Here is a 27,396-nt window from a genome sequence, read left to right as displayed (position 1 = left end):
TGCCATTGACTTTTATTTTTCACTAACTTGTACAGAAACAAAATGTCCTATAGGAACCATGTGGTTACTTTAGAAAAATCGTTTTCCAGTTAAATGTTCACACACTCATATTATTTTGACATAAATAAAGTGATTTTTCTTTCTCTGTTTATTACGCTCGGAGCAGTCTTCTGTGCAATAAAAATGGCGCTATCCCAGCTTCACCTTCCGTTCTTATTAAAGGCAGAAGTCCCAGGTGCAGAATCGCCGCTCGCCTTTCACTCGATGCGGTTGTCTAATAAAACAACCCTTTGCTTTTCTTCAGATCAGTTTGCTCCCAGCTGGGAAGGGAGGCATATTCATCCCGCTTCATTTCCAAAACAGCCTGAAATAGAAGCAAAGTAGAGGTTAGTTTATAAACCAGCAACAAAAGTTAATAAAGTTCTGTGGATTATGATTCTCCTATAAGAAGAGGCATTTATTTCAGGTGAACACTGCACTCTGCTGGTTGAAAGATGCTACTGCAGTAGCTTTCAGGTTACCTGGAAGTCCTGGTCAGACAGGTAGACCTCCAGGTGCTGCGGGTCCACGCCTGCAGGTAAGGGGCTCCGCAGCAGCTCTTCCACAGGGCACTGGGCCTTCATGAGCTGGGCCAGGGCGTCCTGCACCAAGGTCAGCTTCACTTCCCCCGAGTCCCTCTAATTCACATCGACATGAAGAAAGTGACACTGGGTGATAGCAAAATGGAGACTGTACCAGAGCAATTATTTTAAAAAGCCAGTTTAATTTAAAATTTAAAAAATGATACTAGTTCTAAAGTTCTGCTTTTATTTCAATTTGTTCCTTTTAACCTAAGCAAGCACCTGGAGATATTTCAAAAATAAGTTGACGGTTGATTCCTTTACGTAAGAACGAAAGAGGAGAATTTCATCAGAGATTTTGTTCACAGCAGTTATTGGTGAGGAGCAGCTCTCCAGAAAGCTGCAGAATTTGCTTCCATAAACATGTGAAACAGTTGAGTCACTTCTCCCAGAGGTCATAGTGTGTAGAAGCTCAAATAAATATGCAACACAACATCTAGCCTACTTTCTGGCAGGAAATACTAATCATGCATACCTGTGTGAGAGGTCCATGGTTCCTCTCCCAGCGGGGGAAGACATTAGTGAAGGTGAGAGGCTCTGATCCCTCAAAGATGAGGTAAGCCTGTGGGGGCCTTCTCGGGTTTATCTCTGGTTCAGAGTGGATGCATGAGAGGATATTAAACACAGAGAAAACACTTTCATTTCTAAGGCAATTAGCCATGAAAGTAATTCCCCTGACCTTTGCAGTACTGCAGAACCGTCTGCATGGCACACTTTCTCTCGCTGTGCCAGAGGCTCCAGGCTGCAGCAGAGCTCCCCGTTTGCTCAGGCTGACCTCTCTGCCACAGGTAGACCTCTAACCGGTTGTCAAGCAGGAATAAGGCTGATGACAGAAGGCAGAGGAAATCAAACGATAACGTGGAGTAAAGACTACACCTGACACATTTGGTCCGTTTTAAATGGATCAGAGTTTGTTTCCTTGGTTGATCTGGACTTTTTCTTCAGCTTTTTTCAGGTGATCTCGCTCCGCTTCCAAACTAACTCTGGTACAGTTCACTTCGGCTGTAAATACAGACCAGCCTCGATGCAAAACAACTACAGGAAATAAACGTCCGACTGGACTTCATGAGCCACCGTTGCCGGGCATTATGGAAAAAAATTAGCCCTTCATTGTTGCTAACGCTACTACTGCATGTACTGACTGCGATGAAATTGTACCTAATCTTTCTGCTTAGTGATGCTGCTGCCAGCATATTGTGGGTCAGGGTATTTGCTGATGCTGTTCCAAAATTAGAAATATCCCATCATGAAACTTGTGTTTAATGAGCTGCGCTCGACATTCAAAACTGCTTTGCAGATATAATAACAGCACAAATGCAGAAAACTGGACTTCCATGTTTGTTTTTCAGAGTCTGTGTTTTGTCCCACCCCCATAATTTCTGCCAAATGGGAGTGATGAATGTCACTGGCGTGGCGTTGTTCACAAATTATAGTCCACTTGCAAAAATGTGAAAGCAAACTGCACCAAACGAGAAAAATACAGTCAGCTTTCGGTTCGGACCAAAGGATTTTCCTGGTGTGAATCTATCCTTGATGTTTCTATAGGATGTTTGGCGTACAAAAATGTAGAGTTTTAATTATTTCTATATATTTTAAATTATTTACAGCTCAATGTGCTTGAAATCTTTCCATATTTTTTCACCTGGTTGAGGAACAGAGTACAGGCTTTCCTGGACAAAGGGCATCGCCATCACGACCCCTGGCAGCCGGATCGGACTCCGGAGCTCCTCCGCTTCAAATCTGCCAGAAGAGGCACTCAGATGGAAAAGGCGGGGAGTGAAGTTGTACTTTCCAGGATCTGCAAGAAGAGAACAGAAATGTGGTCTCTTACTGTAGTCTTAATGATAAAAAACTAAAATGTGCATCATGTTGCACCTTGCAGCATGCAGTCATAGGCCTTTCTGTCCATCTGGCCCAAAGCGGTCCAGAAGTCTGAGGGCTCTGAACCTTCCTCTACAAAATGCACCATCACAGGGTTGCTTCTGCAGAGACCCAGTTCTGACGGACTCCTGAAAAACACCAAACTCAAAAACAGAAAGCTGGAAACAAATGCTGCACTCAGACAGAAAACTAGACTCATGCTTTACATTTCAATGAGACGCTCCACTGCCCTCTTACTAACTTCTCGGGTGCTGCTGTGGGCTTTACAGCCGGTCCAGAGATACAGCACCCCCTGCTGGCTGTGCAGCAGGACGACTGAGCCCCTCGACCTCAGGCTGGAACAGCAGCAATCCCCCTCCAGCAGCAAAGCCTCCTCTGGGAGCTCCCCTCGCACGCAAAACAGACGCCAGTCTGCTGTGAGAAAAACAAATGTTATTTCAGTTAAAAAAAATATGAAACAGGGAAAAAAGTGTAAGCAGATTTTACTCCACCTGCAGTGGAGGTGGGTTCCTCTCGCTTTCCCTTGTGAATGACCAGACCTCCCTGGAAAAGCTGCAGGAAGCAGGGGGGTTCCTTACCCTGAGGAACAACCAGCTACAGAAACAAAGCACAAATCGGTATTAAACAATACAAAACATAACTTCAGACATTTATGGCTGAAAATGAGCAGAATCAATCCTGTGGTGAAGATTTTTGAGTAAATATTATGTATGTTAATTAAGAACACGGCAAACACTGACACTATTTTGAAAAGCTACCTGTACTTACATATTTACACCATACACATGCTTCCTTCTCTATAAACTCTATAAAATCCCCCAAACATTAATTGGCTGAGATATTTTGACTGTACTGGGTGATTCTAGGATCTTTAAAAATATCCATGAATTTACCCTGGTTTCTACTTTTGCGTTACAGAACCAGATTTCTACAGCTTCTTAGGTTCATACTCTGGACATTTAAAGTGCAGAAGTCATCCATACTTGTGAGTCTTCCTGGTTGTTCATCCCGATGGATAGAAAAGCTGCCGTGTCCCGTCCGCTGACACTGGAATGCCGTCCTCGCCACAGGAAGAATGCCGTGTTCTCCTGTGGTTTGGAAACATTCCCACACTCATCCTGGCTACTCCTGTTGTCTACAATGAACAAAACGAAACATTAAGGTGAGAAAAAACATCATAATGTTTGCTTGTTATTACAACCTTTCATCATCAGTAGTCACTGACCAAACGCAGTGATGCTGTATGTCCAGCGGATCACGTAGGAATCTCCTTCGTGAAGCTGCCCCGTGCTCTCCACTTGAATTTCACTGTCGTCAAACTCCTGGACGTGCCAGGTATCCACGGAAACGGTCCTCAGCTCCATCGCACGGCCTTCTTCCAGGGTGATGACACCCCGTCCTCGATGAACATCAACGCCGGACAGAACAGTCCGGACTGAGGCGTCTCCTTCCAGCAGCCCGCCGGATGCCAGAGCTTTAATGTCGCAGGGAGTCAGGATGTCCAATGATGGTTGTTCAACAGGGAGGGACTGTAAAATTAATATGAAACCTGTTACTAATTTGTAATATTTTTTCATTTTAAATGGGTAGTATTTTGTGTATTACAGGCTAGTTTATAGCCTCTTTATAACACAATCAAGAACATTGTCAATTTAAGTTGTTATAAAAATGCTGTATATATCAAATATGGCTTAAAAGAAATTTTACTTTGTAATTTAACACCTTGAAATTGGATCGCTGTCTCTTTAACAAACTCCTGCTCTTTCTGAAAATCCACCTTCAAGAAATCATAACAACACGGCTCCTCTATTAACCCTTCAACAACATTTTTACCAGTGTTACACTGAGAAGTAGTTCCAATAATGAGCTCAGCAGTTCAACCAGGTGTTTGCTAATTGCTGCTGGCTAGTCTGAAGGAGCTGAGTGGGGAAGTTGCTGGGGAGGACTGCTCTGAAGCTCTGAAGCCTTGAAGGCAGGGTTAGGTCCACCCAGACATTTTGCACAGCTGAATGGTTGCCATGGAGATTAAACTATTTCTCAAACATGAATGAAAGAATTAAGGCAATACTCTAAGTGTGTTTTTGACGAGGTAATAACATTTTAACATGATGTAAAGCTCAAAAAAGTATGTTTTACATTATACTATCCCTTTGAAATAAGACAGAAAGTCATATTACAAAAAAAAAAGAGAGAGAGAGAATACCATTTTGGCTGTATTGGTGTTATTAGAGAGTACGAGTGAGATCAGAGTATAAAACCACTGAACTGTGAGATTAACCTGCATTGCATTCCCCTCTGAATCGACCTCCGCCGCGTCGTCGCTTCCACACATCGGGCTCAGGAACTTCTCCCTGAACAGCGCCGTCTCGTTGTCCTCGGTAACCACGGCGAGCAGGGCCCAGCTGGGACGGCCCTCTCCCCTCCTGAGCACAAACCCCATCATCATAAGACCCCCATGAACATTAATGCAGTCGTTACAGAAGCTGAATCTGAAGCAGAGTCCAACAGGCTTGACTTACAGAAAATCCATTCTGTAAAACACAGCTCCCAGCAAGGCTGGGGATGCTGAAGTCAGCAGTTTGAAAATGAAGTTGTAACCAGTATGTGTTTTTTTTTTCCTAGTTTTTTAATATTAAAACTGCATCATTGTTTCTGTGCATGACTTGTTCCCCAATAGGACTGAACTTAAATCAGAAGATGATGGTGTGTATTACCAGTGCAACCAAATTACTATTGCTCCCCATATTTTTATGAACACTGACCTTTGTCTTTAAGATTGAATCATATTTAACACATCATGTTTCATTCACAATACAAAATAAATACACAAGTGCTTCGGTTTTATCTAGGTACTGCACTGAACAACATTGAAAACCTCCTGGTTTTTCCACCAAATATTGATTTCTGAACTCTTCCTCAATCAAAACATCAGTGTTGTTGTTTCTAAATGAAAATGAACTTATTTTATTTGTATTACTTGAGGTCTGAAAGCTCTGCATCTTTTTCCTTATTTTGACCATTTCTCATCATCTGCAAATACATAAATTTTTGCTTGGAATTTCGGAGACATGTTCTCAGTAGTTCATAGAATAAAAGAACAATGTTCATTTTACTCAAACACATACATATAAAGAGTAAAATCAGAGAAACTGATCATTTTAAGTGGTCTCTTAATTTTTTCCAGAGCTGTATATATATGACAGAGAAATAATGTATTGCTAAAAGTGAAAGGAATCTGCAGGTGGAACTTGAACTGGGTTGCTAGGTAACGGGCTGGGCTTAGTTGTGGTTGCTAGGTAACGGCACTAGTGGAATTTGTGCTTTTTCATCAACATAAAGGAAATATTGACTTAAAACAAGCGTCATGAAAGTTAGTTTTATCTTATTTCAAGTGCAATGACATATTTGCAACAGAAACTACACAAAAATACTTTGTAAAATTGAGTGTTTTTGCAGTCTGCCTCTCAGTGTCACTGAACAGATTATTGTATCTTGCAGTTTGAAGGACTGCATGTCCGCCAGTGGTTTATAATATGTAACGTCTGGACGTACGGCTGAACGCTGGGGTTGCACTGAGTGGGATCCAGTGGGTTGACTCGACAGTTGCTGTAGTCGTACTCTCCAACCCACACCTGGTGAGTCAGCTGGAGAGCAACGTTCCTCCTGCTGGGTGAAACATCGCGTCCATGCCACAGATACACCTCGCTGCCAAAATCAAACACCAGGACCTGGAAGCATCAGAGCACTGTGTCATGACCGGAGGTGGGCAGGGTAGACAAAAATTGTACTCAAAAGAGAAAAGCAGATTTATATATATATATATATATATATATATTTTTTTTTTTTTTTTTTTTTTTTTTTTAAAGATTAAAATAAATTTCAGCAACACTATAAATAAGTAGAAGAAACACTTTTACACACATTTCTTTTAACTTTGTATAAAATTAATACTTATAGTGGGTAATGTTAAATGTTAGGACAGTGGTATGTACTTCCAGTGACAATAAATATTGTTTACTGTATCTTTCTAAACTCAAAATGACCCGATAGGTTCAGCAGATAGAAAATAACTATAGAATTAAACTGGTGTAATAACAAGTATTCTCACTTTGACATAAACTTTATGTTTGTGTTTCACATATTTTTTTATTAAAATATGTTTGTTCTTTCTGCACTGAATAGAGTATCCAGTCGCAGCAGTTCATAATAATATTACTCAAGTAAAAGTATAATATACAGTGCAGTAAAAATACCACTACAAGTATGTTTTTCCTCAAGAAGTAACTCAAGTAAATGTAAATGAAAGTATCCAGACAATGGATGTTTACTGAGACCTCAGAGGAGTCCAGCAGGGCGGTGCTGGGGATGGAGGCCCAGGCCTGTTCATGAGGCACCAGTCTGTCCTCCATTAGGCTGTACACACAGTTGGACTCCACTACGCCTTGTTCAAACAGCTCATCCTCCTCTGGAGCACCAGCAGCTGTGGGAGGGAACGAGCAAATTCCTGCATAAGACAACCAAACTAGCTTTTGTTTTCTGCTGGAAACTACGTGTGAGATTCTAATCCAACCTCTGTACTGTTTTCTTCCTCCAAGAAGCCTCCAGAAGTCTGCAGCTTCAGGGCCGTCAGTGTTCAGCCCTTCCTCCAGGTGGACAACCTGGGAGGCGCGACAGCCGAGCTCCCTTCGGCTCTGGATGAAGGCGGCCAGCTCAAGAGCCTGAAAACAAAAACAGTTTGCAGTTGCACGAGAAAACAGAGAAGGCCTTGCAAAAATAAGAAGAAAAAGAAAACACTAACTGGACTTCCCGAGAGTCCGAGATCACAGACGACAAACTGAACGCATCAAACACCGTGAACAGTTTCAAGGAGCAAACGTACCAGTAGATAGTCTCAGAATTTGGATGGCTTATATTTCTGTTGAATTTCCCCATAAAATGAACTAGAGACCAGTTTAAAGTGTAATTTAAGCCAGTGGGGGCGCTGTGGGGGCCTCAGACAGTTGGAGGGAAGAAGAGAAAGAAAACAAAGAAGATCTCAAAATTGTTTTAATAGTTACCATTTCATCATAATTGTTGTTTTCCGTTATTGAATCACTTTTTTAAATAAAGTATAACCTGAAATAATTGACTTGAATGTTATTTTTGACGCTCAAACTGCCTAAAAAGACATAAAATAAACAAATAAGTTGATTATTTTTTAAAAATGTTGCCTGAAACGCATTCCTTAAGTAAAAGGAGCAAAGGATGCTTCTGCAGCTAAAAACATCAACATGTGAAACCCTCTGCTCTTTCTGCTTGACTAACATCAATACAATGTAAAACTGATCTGTTGATTTGTCATCTACCAGTAACTGATTAATAATTGGACTCAAAAGGTGCTTGACAGAAGATTTTATTTTATTTTTTCACAGAATTTGAACTGAATGAAGCTAAAACTAAGATACTTGCAAAATGTATATTATATATATTTTTTACATTTCTGGTTTATTTATTGTTCTGATTATGTTGTTCTTTCAGCAACTGGCTCTTTTTAGAGTCCAGTTAATGATGAATCAATTACTAAATTAGTTGATTCAATAATCAATTAATCTGATGAATTGTTTCAGCCCCAAATTTGTCCTTTGGGTACCTTGGCTCTCTCCTCCTTGTTGGCAAACTCTCCACTCCACAGGATGCAATGATTGGGATCGACGAGCAGGAAGCAGTCTCCGCTGTTCAGCGATCGGACCGAGGGTTCGACCACACGTACCTGGACCTGGCGCCTCCCTGCCAAAGCCCAGTGTGGATGGTTAAATAGACGGCAAAATAAGCAAACAAATCACTAAAATATTTAATTACCTTTGATGTGAATGAGCATCAGGTTGCTGAACGGAGGGAAAGACTTGCTCATCTCCTTCTCTGAGGATGTGACAGGATGTGAATCTGGTGAGGAAGAGTTTTTACAATCTGTGGACAGACAGGATTAAACGACATGAAGCAGCTGAGTGAAATAAACGAAAGTAAATGAGAAAATTAACTCACTTTTTTCTGCTTGGTCCCTCTCCTCTGCAGCACTGTTGTCCCTTTCCCCCATGTAGTCCTGCCTGATGTCCTCTCTGGCCGCCAGAGCCCTCAGCGGGTTTCTGGAGCCCTGAGTCCGACGGGACGGACGAACCGCCCGTCTGTGCTCTGTGACCGCTGAGCTGAGTCTGCACACAAATGCAACCAACAATAAAACCTCAGAGTTTTCAACCAAACAACCAAAGTTAGTTTGGCTTAAATAAGTAACACTGGTTGTTCTTCAGTTATCTTGATTTGTCTGAACATGTCTAGAAGTAACCAGCAGATGTCGCTCTCACAGCAAAAACAGATTTGCAAAATCTTTAATGCTGACTTCATTAAAGGGAAATTGTTCAGTGCATAGGGATCAATAATATAATTTTATTAGTTTTTCTCCTTCGTGTTTCATGCTTGTATCCAATTCTTCACTTTTCAGAGGCAAATGCTCTGTTTAGTAGGGCTGTAGGATAATATCGATATCGCGATATATATCGATGTTTTCTTTCCTAGAAAAAAATTGATATTCATCCGCAAGTATCGTAACATCCAACTGTCATCTTGCTCACTCACTGCTTGCTTCGCCAAGAGAGTGATTAGGTCATCAGGCTTAGAGTGATTCCTTCACATGTTAAGTGTCAGGGTTAAAAGGTATCAAACTATTCAGAGCAGGTGCTTGGTGCACTTTTACTTTACAAATGCATGTAAGCTACAGTTTGTACTGTTTCAATTAAAAGAAGCATGTTTTCTCACCACTTCTTTGATTAATTTTGTCCAGCTGTCGACTTTAAGTCTGTGTCCATGGACATGATTTTAATCAGTTTTCAGTTAAATGAATTCAATCCAACTCTATAACAGTCACAAAATGCCACCAAAATCGCTCTGTCCCTCTAAAATCTTTCAGAAAATCGCAAAAGTGTACTGAATTGTATCGTTTGATGAATATTGCAATATATATCGTATCGTGGACAGAATATCATGTACCGTATCGTATCGTAAGATTACTGTATCACTACAGCCCTACTGTTTAGGGTAATTTACATCACAATTTAGCTTTAGATCATAACAGTTGCAAAATAAAACAAAAACAAAAACACAAGACTATTTGTGGTATTGTTTTAATCTACCATAAAGCTTTAATATTTTGTGATGACTATCCTTGTCAAGAGGCTGGAAAACATCCAAACCACTAGCTGATAAAAGAAATAAACATAAATAAAATAAATAGTTGATCACAAATGTCCCCACAATTATTTACAAATTATTTTTTTAACCATTAAATTGTGATCTAATAGTCAAATCCAGTCTCAAAACTGCAAAAACATAAAATCTTACCAAGTACTTTTGGTCTAGTTTCATGTGTAAATATTATAGTAGACTTGAAATAAGACAAAACTAACTTACAAGTAACTTTCAGCAAGAAATAGAGGCTGCTTTTAAGTAAAAAATTTATTAATATTGATAAAAAAAAAACTGGCAGATTATTTCACTTATAACTTGACATTTTTCCCATGAGACAAGTCAAATAATCTCCCAGTGAAATTAGTACATTTTTATCAATAAGGAATAAAATAAGCTTATGTATCTTGCTGGAAAGCTTCTTCTAAGTTAGTTAAGACATTTGCACTAGAAACTAGATGACAAATACATGGGAAGATTTTGTGTTTTAGCAGTGAATAATTCTGGATAACTGGAGTAAATTAGAGGTTTCATGGAGAAATCTAAAAAAGTAGGGAACTTACTGCCACAAACTAGCGAGATTTTCTTTTCATCTAACCTTTAGCATGTTTTTAAGGATATTTAATGTGAATAAATTACATTAAAATACATGAAAAGTATTCAATTACTTGTTAGCATATCCGTAATATGCACAATGATCTCACCCAAACTTCTTTATACTTTTCAGAAATTAAAATAAAATGAAGCAGGTAAAAATAAACCAGGCTTTTCTTCTACTTAAACCATAACGTAGAGTAATCACCAAAACTCACATGGGCGTGCTGCTTTGGCAGAGGATAGCGAGGTCCTGATCCGTCTCCGTAGCAGCAACATCGCCGCATGGTGTGGGGCCGCCAGCTGGAGGAGGCGGCAGTCCGCCCGATATCTTCAAACCATCAGCAGGCGTCTCTTCATGAGGAGGGCCGATGTGCAGGACGGTCACTGGAGAAGCAGCAGACAAAGAGAGACGAAGGAAAGAATTTAGCATTCAATAAAAACTCTGGGTTTGAAGAGCTGATGCAGCGCCGACCTGTTGAAGCATCGCTGGAGTCCATGTTCCTGTTGGAAATATCACAACTGTCTGTTTCAGCAGGAGATCCTTGATGCAAAGTTTCCAAACACGGGAATGTTAAATTAAAGAGACAAACCCAGATCAAATCCAGAGGAATAAAACTCACTTCTCTCGATGTTCATCTCAGCTTCCTGCTTGTTGCTTTGCTGCTCTGTTTTACTCTCTTCACCTTCTTCCATCTGAAGCTCAGGTTCAGCTTCTTTACTCTACGTAGAAACACAAACACATGTGTGAAGACACAGATCACCTTCTCAGAAATTCTGAAAATAGAAAAAGTTACAGCATATAACACCTTCTGTCTCCACTGCGGTTGGATCGGGGTCTTTGTGGGAGAGGAGACTTCCTGGGCCTCAAAGCACATGTCGGTCTGAGGATGAAGAGAAAAGAAAACACAATGAACAGATGATTACATGGACATCCAGTGACATTTGTGGTCAATCGTCTTAAAGTTACTCACGGACATTTAAAATAAAAGAAGGATGTAGTATTTACAAAGAGTAAGTCAGTATACAAAAAGTGTATTCGTAGTACTACTATAGGATTACAAACCAGCTGCAAAGCTGAAACGATGAAGATGAAATAAGATCGTAAACAATCCGTTAAAGAGGCACAACTCTGGATGAATAAATAGCACCTTAGGTGACAAAGAGGCAAACTCATGCAATAAAAGTGAGCAAACCACTAATTCTCAAATTTCACGCAAAGAAACATCTTCTCCTAAAACAGCAATACAGAGGAAGTTTTTTTTAGAGGTGGGGAAAATTTCTGTTCTTTTTCTCTCTTCCTCATTTACTGTTTCTTACTGAATCAAAGAAATCGAGAGAGCACGAAAAAGAAGTTGCTTGTTTTGTTGGACGTGCTGCTTGTTGCATCCTGTGCAGAAAAGGAGCAGATGGACCGTGCAAAATGTGCAAAAAAATGGAGTAAAAGTTTGGTTGTTAGAGTGAGTGAAATGTCACACTTGAGCTGCAGCAATCACATTTCTCTGAATGTGCTTTCAAAAACTTATCACTGCATGCTGAACACTCCAAATCATGACAAGCAGCAGTTAACGTCCCATACAGCAGGCCACACAGTTACCTGATTAAAACACATGATATATTGGGGTGTATTGATAGCAAAGACAGACGCAAAGACAGGTTCCTGGGAGAGAAGAAACAGCAGAAGGCTAAAGATGTTTGGTTCAAACTATATTTTATGAGGATACGGGACTTTGATTCGCTTTACCCAGCACTGAGGCGTCTCAAGGACAGGGCTTTCTGATTTCTTCTAGAAAAGAAAAACAAAAGAGAGGAAAATTATGTAAAAAATTACCACAAAAATAAAAGAGGAACAAAATCAAACACAATAAATATACATGTAACATGGGTGTGTTGCTGCAGAGGAGATCTTTAGGTCATAACTTAAAATTTAACTACCAAATAATTAAATGTCTGTTTGCATTCCAGATTCCCACCAACTGTTATAAACCACATAACTGGTCTGAATATGTTTCCCAGTAACATGAGTCTGATCTCAAAACATTAAGCACATACTAAATGCAGAGTGCTGAGAGATGCTAGATCGTGTTTCAGTGACACGGCCAAAGGTCCAATCAAACCGCGGGTCCAGTCTCAAAATCTAAAGCCAGCTGGACGAGCGAACCCTCTAACCTCCAACACAGCAAGTACAGGATGCAAAAAGCAACATACGGCTCTGGAAAAAAAAATTAATAGACCTCTGACTGAACCCCTCATGGTTTTTCCACCAAATACTGATCTCTGAACTCTTCCTGAGTTAAAACATTAGTGTTGTTGTTTCTAAATGAATATAAACTTGTTTTCTTTGCTTCATTTGACGTCTGAAAGCTCTGCACCTTTTCATGATTTTGACCATTTCTCATTTTCTGCAAATAAATATTAAATTTAGAATAAAAGAACAATGTTCATTTCACTCAAACATATCCAGAAAGGTTAAAAATCAGAGAAAATGATCATTTTAAGTGGTATCTTAATTTTTTCCAGAGCTGTATGTTGTACATTAAGCTTAAATGCTTTATATGTGGTAAATAATGGTGTTTTGAGAAATATCCATAACACTACATCTTTTTTTCTTGTATTTTTTTGCATTACAGCCAAAAACAACTGTGCATTTTCTTCAGATTTCTTTTGTGAATGACCAAGAAAAATGGGTTTGAAGTTGTAAACTGGAAGGCAATTAATAACTTTCAATAAAAGAAAAATAAAATCAGAAAAGTATAGCAGGCAGGGAAGCTGCTCAGACACAAAATCCTGTAAAAAAAAAGAGAAAAAATGTATAATTTGAAGGATGCTGCTTTTATAAAGTGCCTCAATCTACATATGTTTTTAACAAACACTTTATACTTTTCAATGTGCCTTCAGTAAATGTTTAGAAATGTAAACAACTAAAAGTCTTTAATTTATTTGTTATTACTTATTAGTTTTAATTGTTTGCAGGGACATAAATGCATGTCTGTTCCTTACTTTTCCTCTCGGTGACTCTGGTGTTTCTTGTGGATTTGGTGAACAAACTCCAACGGAAACCAAAGCTTTTTGTTTGGGTTTGTCTTCTTCCTCAAGCTTCTCAACACTCTGCTCTTCACCTTGTGTTCTGGACAAATCAAACAGAATAAAAAAACAAATATTACAAAAGTTGTTCTTTATGTTTTCATATCAGAACCATTAAAGAGTGAGAGCTCATGGTACAGACCCAGCATCAGAGCCGTTTCCCACAGAGGAAGTGATCTGTGAATCCAGATCAGATGGGAGTTGTGTCGGGGTCTCCCTCCTGTTTCGAGCTCTCTGCCTCCATGGAGCTACTCTGACTGATGTGTCTCTGTGTGGCTCCGGCCTCTCGGGTCCTTCTGTCCTCCCAAACATCTCCGGATCTGTGCAGTCTTCACCATTCTGCTGGTTGAGCGGCGGTAGCTCCTGCCCGTCGGTCCCGCTCCCCTCCGAGTCGTCGGGGCGGCTCTTCTTCAGGATCCCCTTCAAGCACGGCTCAGAGTTGTGATCCTGCAAGCCCCGTTGTGCTGGTTCTGGTTCTGAAAGTTCGGACTTCGGTTGTGTGAGGCGCATCTCGCTGGGTTTCAGGTTAACAGATGAGGCCTGCTGTCTGTCGTACAGATTTGGGGACAAACTGAAGGCGGGAAGCTGGATGGGGCCTTTCTGAAGCTGAAGTGAAACGGGACAGAAAAAAGATATAAATACACACACAGGTGTTTTCAGGTACACACTCAATAGGTTGCCATTAAATACGAATTACTATGTACTGTTGTACTTTCCAACGATGTTATACATGTTTTAATATCTGCATGAGTTGTTTGTTGTGGTTTTGTTTTTTCTCTTTCTGCAGGGTTAGAAGCAGACTTATTCTTTCCTTTTAAACCTTTTCCACACTTTTCTCCCTTTGCTTTTGTCTGTGTCCATTACATTTGAAGCCCAAAAGGTTTCATATATATATCAAGTAAAAGCCGTAACGCTCCGCAGAGATCATTGAGGTTTTTCTTCTTAACCCTATGTAGTCGCTGCCCGCCGTGCGGCGTACAAGCATGTGACGCATTTATAAGGCTTCGTAATAACATGGACGCATACCGAGTTTTCATTTCAACTCTGTTGGACAGCACGGACTTCAAACTTTATAAAAGTGGTGTTTTTATATTGGTTTTGTGGTTATTTACTTCAAAATAAAGCCAGAAATAAGATTGATAATTTCCGCCTTATTTTGTGGGGTCTAAATGTACCACATTTCGAAACAACCAATGAAAATGTGTTGACGGTCTGTTGCTAGGTAGAACAGAGACACGCAGAGAGAGACGGGGGGAGGGAGGGGGACTTGGATATGGCAAGAGACTCGGGCGCAGCCATGCTGTGGATTTTACTAGGTTTTTTAGACTGTAAGTGTGTTGTTAGAGTTCGTGGTGTGTGCAGTGTTAGTAGTAGTTTTGCTAGCTATCGCTACATGGCTTCATAGCGAGCGCTGACGCACTGAGAAGAGAGACTGCGCGCCGGGATGGCCATTTATAGACCTCGTCTTCAAAGGGTTAAACTTCCAAATACAAAATTCAAATTCAAAACTATTTGATTGATCCCAAACGTAAATTAAATGTCGAAACCCATTAATTCAGGATTAAAACTAAACTTTGGCTCATTTTCTCCTCACCAGACTGACTTCGTCCACGGTGATGGGCTGGGTGCGGTACCGGGCTCCTTTCTGTTTCCGCCTCTCTGGTGGTCCGTCGGCGGGACCGGAGCCGTTCTTTTCAGGTACGGACAGCCTGTTGAAGAGGGCCAGCTTCTCCCTCATGCTCATCCTGCAGCTCTCATCTCCGACCTCCACTGACTCAGACTGTCCAGACGGGACCTCTGCTGCAGGAGGAGCTCTGCATAACACGACAAAATAAGCTACAACCATGCAGAACTGCGCCATCAGAACATTCATTCTTTTTTCATGACCTATAAAATACTGAGAACACATTGGTGAGCACACCATGTTCCTCCACTGCCTTTATCGCATTCAGTGTTGTTTATTTTTAGTGAGTCCACCACACTCCATTCAGCAGCTGGTGATTCAACTGTAGAGCTAAAAAGATCTGCAGCTTAATTTTATCCAAGTAACCTTTGATTGATTGCATGAGCTAGAATTGCATCTGTAGTTTTTTCACGTAGCTGGAAAAATAAGACATTTTACCTCTAAGAATGGTAAAATCTGACACACATTTTATACATGATGCTCTGCACTGCAAAAATACAACATTTCACCAAGTATTTTTGGTCTAGTTTACTGTGCAAACTTACAAGTAACATTCCAGCAAGATATAGGAGCTTGTTTTAAGTAAATAATTCCTTAATACTGATTTTAAAAAGTACTAGCTCCACCGGCAGATTATTTCACTGATAATATGGGGAAAATGTTTTGTTAAAAGGGAAATTATCTGCCAATTTAATCAATATTAAGGAATTGTTGACTTAAAACAAGCTCCTACATCTCGCTCATCTCTACCCACCTCATTGAAACCATTTCCTCGCAGGTGATTGGCTGAGTGAGGAAGCGAAGGTCGTTGTTACGCCGCGCCCTCCGCTCAGGTAAGCTGTTGGCTGAGTGAGGCTTCAACAAAGCTGAGGAGTCGGAGGCAGCTGACTTCTCCAGTTCCTAAAGAAGCAAAAAAATGTATTAATATCAACTCATCAAGACATCAAATGATCCAAAACCTTCCGCATAGGTGGGTAAACTGTAAACTTTCCTTCATTCTTTGACAGGTGATTTCAAACATGGAAAACTTTTGTATAATCATTCAAAGGGGCATTAGTGAGAGGTTCAAGGCTAGTTTGTACATTTAAATTACTGAGAGATGACTCAGAGCACCTCACTGTCTTGTACTGATGAAAGAAGGCAGGCGAAGCGGCACTGTAACTAGTGGATAAAGCATCTTGGCAGCTTACTTCCAACAGGTCACGGTGTAACCAGAGACCTGCAGGCTTCAGTTTCCTCGCTGCCCGTCTCTGCAGCGCAGCGGGCTAATTTTACCACAGCTGCTGGCTGTTAATGGCACTACAGTGTCTGGCACATTTTCACCCGAGTCATTGGAAATAAAACCGTAACGTTTCAGCTTCTGAGTGCAACAGGAACATCAAGCCTGGTCCACGTTTCCACCTGGATGTTCTGCATGTTCAGTGATACTTTAACCATCAAATTGTCCAGAACAAAAACTACATTTCTGCTGTATTTGACACATTTAAGCCGCTTACTTGAGGAAATAAACAGGTCAAGATTTGCAATGAGGTTCTTGTTTCAGAGCACAGACTTACTCTAAACAGAGACATCTTGGCAGCCACGCTCATTTTGGCTCTGTCGTCTGTTTTCACATCCGCTGGAAGAAGACATAAGAAAAGATGTAAATGTTGCAAATCAACACACTTAAATTATTACTAAATATTAACAAAGATGGACCCACTAATGGTTATTCTTCTTGAGATAAATGGAGTGTAATTACTAACATTTTACCACTTCATGGTTACTTATGTTTCATCTGAAGGTATTTCAACTTCAGTTTCTTCAGTATTAAAAATAAGATAAGTTCTCATTTCTCAAATTGTTGAAATATTTAATAAAATAATTATTTCAAATAATAATAATATTTCAAGCCGTCTCAACCCTGAACCTAGCATTAAAGCTACCTTTACAATGTTTAGATAAAACCTTATCTAAACGTGGCAAGAAACGAAGTTTGCAGATGATCTTCATCCAGCCTGATTGAACTCGAGTTATTTTGTAAAGATTTCAGTTTCAAGATGTCAAAAGTAGAAGAGACATGCTCCAGAAAATGAAGGTGGTTGGCACTGAATAGAAATGTACACCTCATTTATTTTTAGGTTTTTATTTGTTCAAAGGTTTAGCAAACAACTAATAATTTATCCCTTACTTCTTTAAAAATAAATGTATAAGTACATGTACATAAATTTATTAGAATAGTTTTGTCACAAAACATTATTTTTATACATGTTTAGACAAATACAGTGAGAAATAATCCTTTCTGTAAACTGTAAGTGCAATAAGAGGCACCTACTGTTGTACAAACCATTAAAACCACTTTGTGTTGACTTATAATCTTTTTCTGCTGAGGTCAAATAAGAGGAGAGGTGACTTTGTTCCTCACTCGTAAACCTATCATCTCTCACCATATTAAACAAAGTGGGCCTCCAAATATAACCTGGTTTATTTCCTGGGCAGTTACAAGAATTTATAGAGATATCTGGACAATATGGATGAACAAATACAAAACATGTCTCCTGCAGAGCATGCAAAGAAAACAATATTCTTGGCGTCACTAAACCTTCTATGTACTAAAATAAAAGTTTTACCTTTCTTGTCATTTTCATCTGCATCCAAGAGCCTGGAAGAGGAGACCATGGTGTTAAATATAAATATGAAGAGCTCAGAGTGTTCTCACACAGATCCAGCTTTAAATGAACTGTGGATGCCCTTGTGCTTCTGTTTGCGGATTCGGAGAATCAAGATAATGCGAAAAATTTGCATTCTTGATAAAACGCCGCCGTTGATCTCAGAATGAAGGACACACTCATGCAAACCACCCAAAGGTTTCTAACGCCTCAGTTGAAAGGTTACTTTTTAAATTGAAATACCCAATAAAAATGTTTTCAGCTAAGAAAAACGTCTCGAAGTTTTCTTAAGAACAGTTACAGTTGAGTATTGGGTGACATCTCAATAATAACAGTTAATTTATAGCTTAAAATAAAGTCATTTACCTCCCCATTTGTTAGCACCCATCTGAATGAGCTATTAAATAAATTAAAACTGAATTTAATTTCAGTACATTTGAATATATCGTCTGGGAAAACATCCAAGTTAATAAGAAACAGCTGCTGATTTAATTAAGTTTCTGTTGGCTCCTAATTTGTTTTCAATGACTTCCTGTTCCCCTAGTGTATAAATATTATGCAAAACTGAGGTTCTTTCTCTTAGCAACTCTTCAAAATGGGAGAGACAACATGTACAGCTGGCTACAAATGAACAATTTCTCACCTGAAATCCCACATCTTCACAGTTGGAGTATGAATGAATAAAAAGGGAAAAAAAAAAAACTCCAAAGCCAACAGCAGGAGAGCAACAAAGAGCAGCTCCTTGGAGTGGCCACGTCTCCGTAGCAACTATTCCGTCAATAACAACTGACGGTTTAAAAGACATGTTGGGAAAAACACCTTTTCGGTCTCACCTGCTTGATATCTGCTGGTAGAGCTTTAACTCAGGGCTGGGCAATAAATCAACAGCAACACATACTGCCATAAATAATCAATAGAATATACGTAAAATAGAATTTTCAGTAATTTCGCTGAACTTCAATTTAGAACCGCACAGCATTCTGGGAGATATAGGCAAAGGAAAGGCTTTGGCTGCTCAACCTCTCACAACTAGCAAAGCAAGGTTGGTTTGGTGGCCTCAACTAACTCGCTCGCTCTTTGGTTGCCTAGCAACAACCTGTTGAGTAACTTACAGAGCAGCAGTTTCATGCTAACTGAATAAAACACAACGGTGAGGTGTGAAGGGAGAAAATGAGAAGAACAGTTTGATACAACAGCAAAGGTCACGTCACCAGTTTGGCAATATTTGAGAAATTTAAAACAAGAAACTGATCAATAATTATCATTATTGACTGATGTGAAACCCTTATACTGTGATATGTTTTTTTGTTATATTGTCCAGATCTAGCTTAACTGGAACCATGATCTGAAACAAAACACTCCAGAAAACCAATGAATGGCAATATGCAATATGCCAACACAATTGAGGATAAGTACTGCAACATCACTAGAATGCATGCATTTAAAAAAACAAGAACATTTTGACTGGAAAAGATGAAAGCTTAAAGATCCCCACTTTGTTTAACTTTTTAAAGTGTTATAGAGGAATTTTGAGTATTAATAGCAGGAGTTCCATTTTTCCCACTTGCATGATTGAACTCAAATTAAATTCTAAAATATTAAGTATGAAATGGAGCTATTGGAAAAGATTAATTTATCTAAAGGTTTATTTTACCAGAGTTGCTACTAAATATGAGAAACAGCTCCTACCCGGTGCTTTCCTCCATCTCGTTGGCTGTGATTGGCTGTGTCCTAAAGCGCTCGCTGGTTTTCCGACCCACTGCTGACCCCTGAAGGTAGCGCCTGCCCCGCCGCCGGCCTCCCTCAGGACCAGCCGCCAGGTCCAGAGAGGATGTGGTGTGGCCAGGATCGGGACCACTGGTTTCCATAAACACAGAAAAAACAGAAAAAGAAAAGCAAAGATGGCGGTAAACACTCGTACAAAGGTCGCACGGTTTGGATCACGCACATGAAGGCAACCCTACAGTTTCTCCTGGCCTGCGCTGCCCTCTGTCTGCTGGAGGAGGGAACTCCTCAACTGGCCCACCGACACCCGAGTGTGGAGCTGCGAGGCATCAGGTCCTGGATGGACAAGGAGCCCGTCCTCACTCGGGACGTTGGCAGAATCTTGGCAATTCTGGCTAAAGTGAGTGAAAATGCAGCAAACGCAATGAAATTTAGAGTTGTAGTTTTCCATCAGGGGCTGAAGTGTTGCAGAGAAAGATGCAACTTCAAGGATAAATGAAGAGCCTCTCAAATCACATGAGGAGTCAAGGCAGGACAGCAGCAGCAAGAGAAAAATCAGATTCAGCAACAAAAGCAACTGAGGAAGTCAGCAAAAAAGAGAGTGAGCGGTTTGAATGACTGAGAAATACCGAATGGCTGCTAGGATATTTACATTCATAATGCAACTTCAACCTGTTGCACATTTGGAGGCTTTAATAAGTGCATAAAAAAGGTAATGCTGACTTATTTATCGGCCTGTAGGTTTATTGGTGCCTATTTCCTTAAATTTGGTAGATCGGTGGTCCGTCGGTACTTACATGAAAGTCTAACAATCAACCACTGTCCTCTTCTGTTCTCCTGTAAGAGAGGTCTGACTGACAGAACAGCCCACCAGGTCATGTCTGCACGTTTGCATTTGACGATAGTCACTCACTGTTGCCAATTCGACAACTTTCTTGCTATATTTAGCAACATCTCAGACAAAATCAGAATCGGCAGGTCAGGCTTTTTGAAGACCGGTAATCTGTGATCGACCAGAAAACTGGAGTGTACGTACGACTGGCATGGCAGATGTGATGTAACACCTGAACATGAACATGAATGTTTGAGTGCTGTCATGAAGTGTTATTCGGTAAATAATGACACCTTTAATGCAATCTTGCATAAAAAGTGTCATTATTTACCAAATGACACTTAATGTCAAACATTCATGTTCAGGAGTCACATCATGTTTATGACAGTCATGTCAGTTTTATGCACATCCCTTCAAATAAAGTGTCTGAAGCTAGTTTATAAATCTGCTTCTACATTTCACACAGATTGGTACTGCATACATGAAGCTCCAAATTCAGCAGATAAATTCAGAGTGGACAGGATTTCAAATAACTACAAACCAACTTATAAAGGGAAACAAAGACAAATGAGAAAAATCTCTCTTTCTCTCCACTTTCATCCTGGTTATGTAGATATGATGTATTTTTATTGTTGACTGGTGAAATTAGGTCAACACACTTAAGTTCTTAAGAAGAAGACAACTGAACTTCTTCTTCGGGAAGTCCAGCTGCCTTCTTCTTAAGCACTCGGGGTTGTCACGTCCCAGACGACTGAGAAGCTGCACCAGCGTAGGTCAACACACCTGCTCCCTTACAAACTGATACAAGAAAATAAACATGCAGCCGGAATCCGCGTGACAGATACAGAACCTTGCGGGTATGCATCTGCCTTTATTCACATTAAAAATCACAAACTTTAATGTATTTAAAGACTTTTTTAAAAGGTTTTTGCAGAAATCAACAATTGAGGTGGAGGAATCTGTCGACATATTAGCCAACATGTGGAAGAAGATGAGACCAAAATGACATTTTTGTGTAACACACCAAACACCAAGTTAAAAATCTAAGGATACTAAAGTTACAATGGTCTAATCGAAGTCAATAGACAAGTGGCAAAATGCTGAAACATTAATGGGTATAAATACCTTAAAAAAAACACAATGTTGTCATAAATCAACTTATCGAAACCAAAACAGAACTCATGCAGCTTGATGACCTACTAATAAATGTTTACAAATGATTTGCCTCCTGCTGCAGCAATTCTTTAAGTTCCTTTAAAGCTCAAATCCACCAAGACTGTTCTGATTGTTGTTAGTGTGAAAGAAACAAGTTTTATTTGAGTGGGATAGAAATTAAATGATACTACCTCCTTAAAATATGTCTAATGGAGACCTCTTATGCTTCCGTTCCTTTCAGAAACAGCAGTTTGAGGGCATCTTGCCACTTTAAATCCAAATACGCTCCTGCTGACCACAACCGCCAACTCAACGTTTACATTCGCACGTGAAATTGACTGCAAACAGATGCGCAATTATACAACCGTATACTTTTGAAAAGCAGAAGTGGAGCCTCCTGAACATCCAAGAATGCAGCAAGTGGTTTCTGGATGGTAAGTCAACAACAAAACACTTGTCTTTTACACTGCTGCAGCAGCCATTGTACTGCCTATACAGTGGTAAAGCCAGCTGACCAAAAGTGCTGGAGCTCAGCTTGGGTTGCTAGGTAATGGGCTGAGCTTCCGGGGCAGTTCCTGCTGATTTGTGATGTTACTTTTTGGAGGTTTTTCAAACAACTAATTCTCCAGACGACAAAAAACCTAAACTTACAGTGTAGAATGTGAGTTTTGCATAATACGTTCCTTTTTAGACAAAAATACACCTATGACATTTTCAGTAATGTAACAAATCTTAATTCCCATGACAAATCCTATTATGGCTATGGTTAATAATTACAATGCACCTTTTAAAATCGACCAGGGATTTCCAGCCCAGCAAGACGACAAGATCTTCAGAGCATAAAGAAAATGTGTGAACCACATGGATGACAAAAATTGGACCGAGACGAAACATGGAGTAAAAACTTTGAGACAACGTTTTTACTCCGTGTAAAAATGTTGTCTCAACGTCTCTTTAACAAGTGTTCATCTATGATAAGAATCATGAATTTTAGAAATAATCATCCGTCTTCCAGACGGGACTCACCTTCTCAGGTAGTTTGGCTCTGCAGGAGCGTCGGCCTTGACTCCATTTGTAACGTCTCGTGTTCTGCCGTTCACTCTTTCACCGAGGTCGTCTGAGTTAAACTCCCCGCCACGTGCTGAGGTCGCTGGGTTGCTCAGCTCCTTTCCATCCCGTCTCACCCACTTGGAGGGAAGCTCCTCTAAGTCTCCGTAGCGTTCGGCCAGCTCTCGCCTCCTCTCGGCCTTGTAGCGGGCGATCCGCTCTGCTCTGGGCTCCAGAACAAGCTTCTCTGATGCATCCATGTCCCTCTGATTGATTCTGGTGTTTATCTGTTTCTCAAATGACTGCAGAGCATGGGGGAAGGAAAAGTAGATGGGAAATTTGTCCTCTGCTTTTCAGCTTGAGCTTGAATTTTTGCAGAATTCAGATTCCATCCGACCTGAAGACTTTTTTTTTGCTTTGCTCATCGGTTATCAGGTGCTGGAGACCATCAGTGCCTTTGGAAGTGAGATGTTTCTCCTGGAAGATAAAAAAAAATAAAAGTGGCACAATAAAGGGTCAAGAAACATACTGGATTTTATTAAGGGGTATCAGAGTAAAGTTGGATAAATACAAATGCAACGTTTCAAAGTTTTACTTTCCCAATCGTTTCAGCTTTCTCCATGTTGTCTTGTTTTAAATATTTTAATCATTTTGTTGAAGTCATTTTAAATACATTTCACTTACAATACTTCAGAACAAATGCAAATAAAAAATAAATGCAAATTTCATTACAAAATTCCCTCAATTGAACTGAAGAACAGCTCTACAACAAATCTACAGGCGTAGCTACTGCACAGAAAATATGAAGAACAGTACGAGTTTGTTTTTGAACAGTCCTACTCTGCAAGAGGCAATTAAAAATGTGTGTGCAAAATGATTAAATGGAAACATACAAGAGTTGCAGTTTTTGCATAATATCCTTGATCTAGTTTCACCTCTTTTCCTCCTTCTCTCCTCCATGTAAGATGATCGGCACCAGCCTGCCGAGTCAAGAATCTCCTCTTGCACTGAAATTCAACACCTCAGCTCCACTCGGGGTGCTAGCCTCATGGCACACAGTCTGCAAAGTTTGGTGATCTTTTCTGCAAAACTAATAGTAACTTAAGCAACCTGCATCACCACTTTAAACACAGGATGTCATGTAAAATAAATAAATGCTTTGTCTTGATTAAATATGCTTTCAAATGTGTTTAAGCACACATGAAATAATATGTTCCCAAGCAACATGGACACAAACAAGCAAGGAACGTCCCTTTCGTCTGCAAGGGAAACCTAAACCTGAAATCTATTTTTAAATATCATTGATGTATATATTTAAAACTATCACTGTGAATCATGACAAAGTGTGATAAACTTAGGAAAAAAAACTTTGCAAAATCCCCAAAAAGTGTGGAGATCTATTGATCGTTACCAGTTGGGATAGCATGAAAGTCTTTCGTAACGTAAACAAATGAGATGTGGATCAAGACTTTTGCACAGCACTGTATGCAGAAAAATAAATGTGTGTTTCCATGTGTGTATGTGTGTGTGTCTGTGTGCTTTACTAAACTGTAGATGTCAGCATTCCCACAGCAGGAAGCACAATGGAGGAAGAACAAAGAGGTAGGAGTCACAGACGCTGTGCACCAGATTAATCTGCTGTGAAGCTGAATGGACGTTCTGGCAGCAGAAGTCCCACTCTAAAAGATATTAAGTTTATTGATTGATCTGCTGCCCACAGGCTGGTGGATTGAAATACAGCAAAAAAGCAAAAGAATACGGATTAACTAAACAAGGAGTCTGCAACAGCTGGTCAGACCTGACTCATCTGAACAAAAAAAATATGATCTCCTACTTCAAAGGAGCCTCAATGCTACAATCTAAAGCTTTAAACTTTCCCCGCAAGGAAAACCTTTAAGCTTTAATATACTTTGAGGATGATTTTATGACCAAAGTAGAAATAAGAGAATGCACTTCTACTAAATTTAGGGGGGGGGTGAAAGTCAACTGTTAAAAATGAGCTGTTATAAGGAAGCTTAATACTGCTATGGCTTTCTACATACAAATGCTGTTATCTCCATATGGTTAGCAAAGCATGTGGAAGAAATTTGTGCATCCTGATAGGAAGACGAGCTGCCCTGTTTTGGACTAATTGTAGTTCGATTAAATGTTTTTTCTGAAGCACTGGACCATATCATGAGGCAATATTACAAGTGACACAAGACAATCTTAAAATGTTTAATTTTAAAGATGATAAATAAACACATTTTCATAACAAGTACCGTAGTTGACTTCCCATAACTGTAACAGTGCGTTCAATCCTTAGATCACTCCAGTCCGCTGCCCATAGAGACTCCCAGAAGTCTAATTTCTTCCACCTGAGTAATGACTGTCCCATTTATAGGCAGGTCTAGTTTTGGCTCAGTTTTTAATTTTCAATTTGATCCAAATATTATGCTTTTGGTTTTCGATACGTTTAAAACTCATTTATTTGTACGTAATTAAAAATAGTCTATGCAAATGTCTGGTTTCAACTGTACATGCATCGACAACAATAAACTGTTTTCTATCTGAAAGTAAAAGCAGAATAAGCTTGTTAAGATATCAAGATGGCTCCATGCTACTGGGAACATAAGCCAAGTAGTGGATGCAGAGATCAACACATGCCAACACGTAAACATGTGCTTAACACAAGACCTCAATCAATTTTAAAAATCTATTTTTTCCCCCTTAAATCGTTATTATGTGTGCTCTTTGGTCGTCTTTGGCTAGACACAAGAAAGAATTGAGATTGCAGAGAGCAATAGTCATGTGAGCTGCAGAGAGGAGAATGCAGCCGAGGCTCAACAGGGATCACCGGCTTCTAATCCTGGAGCACTTTCAACACAAGCTGGAAATACACCCAGCAGCAGAGAATGAGATCTGAACATTGACAGGAGCAAAATATTCAACTAATTATCAAAAGTAAAGAAAAACAACACCATCTTTTATTACAACACTGTTAGAATAATTCAATATGGATGTTAACCTGAAATGATTTGAAGTGAGAGGGGAATCAGAAGGTTTCTGCAGCAGACCAGATTAAAAGGCTGGCCAACAATAAGCCTCTGACCAATTACACCTACCCTGCTGGGTTACCTGCACCAAAGCTCCCAATGGTCTCTGTCACTTAAGGACAAATTCCTGCATACCACAAACACGGCCTTGCATTATTACACTATCCATAGGTAAGATTAACACTTAACAGATAGGCCCTGTACTGTTATAAACACAGGCAGCAGGCCTGACAGGAAGAGCTGTCTCTCCACCTTATGATCCATCTGCTTCCACTCCACTAAGTGCATTAATGGTTTTGCATTATGCATGATGTTTAAAACTTCCTGCATCAAGTAGAGAAAAATATTCAGTTTTAACTCTCCAACACGGTGAGATTATTTACAATACCTTCCTAATTATTCCATTTGCGTAATGTATGAATACCACAAAACTTATTAAATATTCAATTAAGCTTTATTAATTTGGAGAAAACAGGAGAGAAATATGCAATTTGTACTAATACTTTTGGGAAACTCTTACCCGTAATTGTGTTACAGGCTAGTAAACATCAGCTTCGTACCGTTTGCTACTCGAGATAAAAATGTCGAAAACTTCCGCAGGTCAAACCAACAGGTGGGTCATTTCTCTCGACTGTCTTGAGGGTAAAATTACAAAGTTCATTCCGAACTGCTGCTTGGTTCTGGACTCTTAATGCGTCCTCAAAAAATTTAGATGTAAAACTTTACTTCGTGCTTACTGAAAAGAAACGTTTACTTACACTGAATGCGCGCCGTAAGCCTTGTTCCAGCCGGCCGGCGGTCCCTCCCCACTGATCCTTCCCCGCGGTGAGTCGCTCCAAATGTAGTCACAGTCGCAGCTGGGGGTGGCTCTCCGTATTAAGGGGAGAAGGTATAAATAGACGGGCGAACCCTGGGACGCCCCTACCGGGACCGGACGTCAATGTTTGCGGGCTCTCCCTTCGAGCCGTTCTCATATTTCCATAAACCCTTAAAGCTACCATTCAAAGTTTACCGCCACATCATTAAAAATCGATTTAAACATATTTTCTCATCTATATAATGACATGTGTTTGTTTTTATTTTTTGCATTATTTTGTCACGATAAAATCTACTCACTCCAAAACGAGCTTCAATGCAGTGACGTCATAGGAGGTATAATGAAATTTATAAATTTTTCCTTATTTACAAATTGTGTTTTTACTCGTGTACTGTACAGATGCAACTTGCATGAGAGAAGATAGGAACACAGCAGACCAATTAGCTTGGATTTAATAATCATTTTGAGCCAAATTGTTGTAAAAGCAATGAGTTCTGATATGAAGATACTTTTTATTGCTTTGCTAGCAGACATGTAAAGAGTAAAATCATACCAGTTACCCTCAGATGAATGCCTTTCACTATCATCCCTGTAAAAAATAGAAAGATGTAAGAAAACAAAGGAAGTTAACTAAAGTACTACAGACAAATGCAGAGCCACTGCACCAGTAAATCAAGAAAGGAGGTGAACATGACCATCAATGAAGTTTCAAAATGTAAACAGGAATAAACATTTATTCATACCATTTAAATTTCTTAAGATGATCGCAGTCTTCTTCACTACTTGCTTCAGGTTTGCAACATTCATCATTGCAGTAAGAAATTATTTGTTATTTAGTAACTATGCAACTTAGAAGCATCTTTTAGGTTTAATTATTTTTCGTTTTCTCTCTATTTGCCCACTTTTCTTATTTTTATAAGGCATTTATTTCACAATATGGTATCTTGATCAATCACAACTGTAGGCAAAACTTGAACAGACCCATTAAAGGTGCATCTATCAAAAATTATTTGGTGTTTATTGAGATTATTTGTATAAAAGTCAATATTTGTCCTTTTC

General features: G+C 39.7%; 1 protein-coding gene across 10 annotated transcripts; it reads right to left on the bottom strand.

Annotated features, from left to right (window-relative positions):
* svilc (supervillin c) lies at nt 1–26,385 on the bottom strand. 10 transcript variants are annotated; one of them, XM_015041929.1, is made up of 34 exons: nt 26,279–26,384; nt 22,883–22,962; nt 22,465–22,787; nt 19,691–19,846; nt 19,416–19,583; nt 17,688–17,719; nt 16,635–16,696; nt 15,833–15,978; nt 14,989–15,208; nt 13,537–14,000; nt 13,311–13,437; nt 12,055–12,096; nt 11,908–11,970; nt 11,120–11,194; nt 10,934–11,033; nt 10,786–10,854; nt 10,529–10,697; nt 8,523–8,689; nt 8,340–8,447; nt 8,131–8,267; nt 7,072–7,219; nt 6,836–6,981; nt 6,054–6,229; nt 4,780–4,924; nt 3,727–4,030; nt 3,485–3,636; nt 2,993–3,095; nt 2,708–2,915; nt 2,496–2,629; nt 2,263–2,418; nt 1,300–1,443; nt 1,096–1,208; nt 522–677; nt 1–364 (listed from the first exon to the last, which is right to left on the bottom strand). In XM_015041929.1, exons 3-34 carry the CDS (start codon nt 22,743–22,745, stop codon nt 275–277), a joined length of 4,761 nt encoding a protein of 1,586 aa, XP_014897415.1. In that variant the 5' UTR covers nt 22,746–22,787; nt 22,883–22,962; nt 26,279–26,384; the 3' UTR covers nt 1–274. The 10 variants fall into 10 exon arrangements, with proteins under 10 accessions (XP_014897415.1, XP_014897419.1, XP_014897414.1 ...); XM_015041933.1 differs by having other exon boundaries at nt 22,883–22,940; nt 26,279–26,375; XM_015041928.1 differs by having other exon boundaries at nt 22,465–22,962.
* Between the last annotated feature and the right edge of the window lie 1,011 nt (nt 26,386–27,396).

Source organism: Poecilia latipinna, unplaced genomic scaffold, assembly GCF_001443285.1.
Source record: "Poecilia latipinna isolate Pla-1442-1.1 unplaced genomic scaffold, P_latipinna-1.0 Scaffold573, whole genome shotgun sequence".
NCBI classification, from domain to species: Eukaryota; Metazoa; Chordata; class Actinopteri; order Cyprinodontiformes; family Poeciliidae; genus Poecilia; species Poecilia latipinna.
Note: the sequence above shows the minus strand (reverse complement) of the source record. Positions and strands in the feature narration are given on the sequence as shown.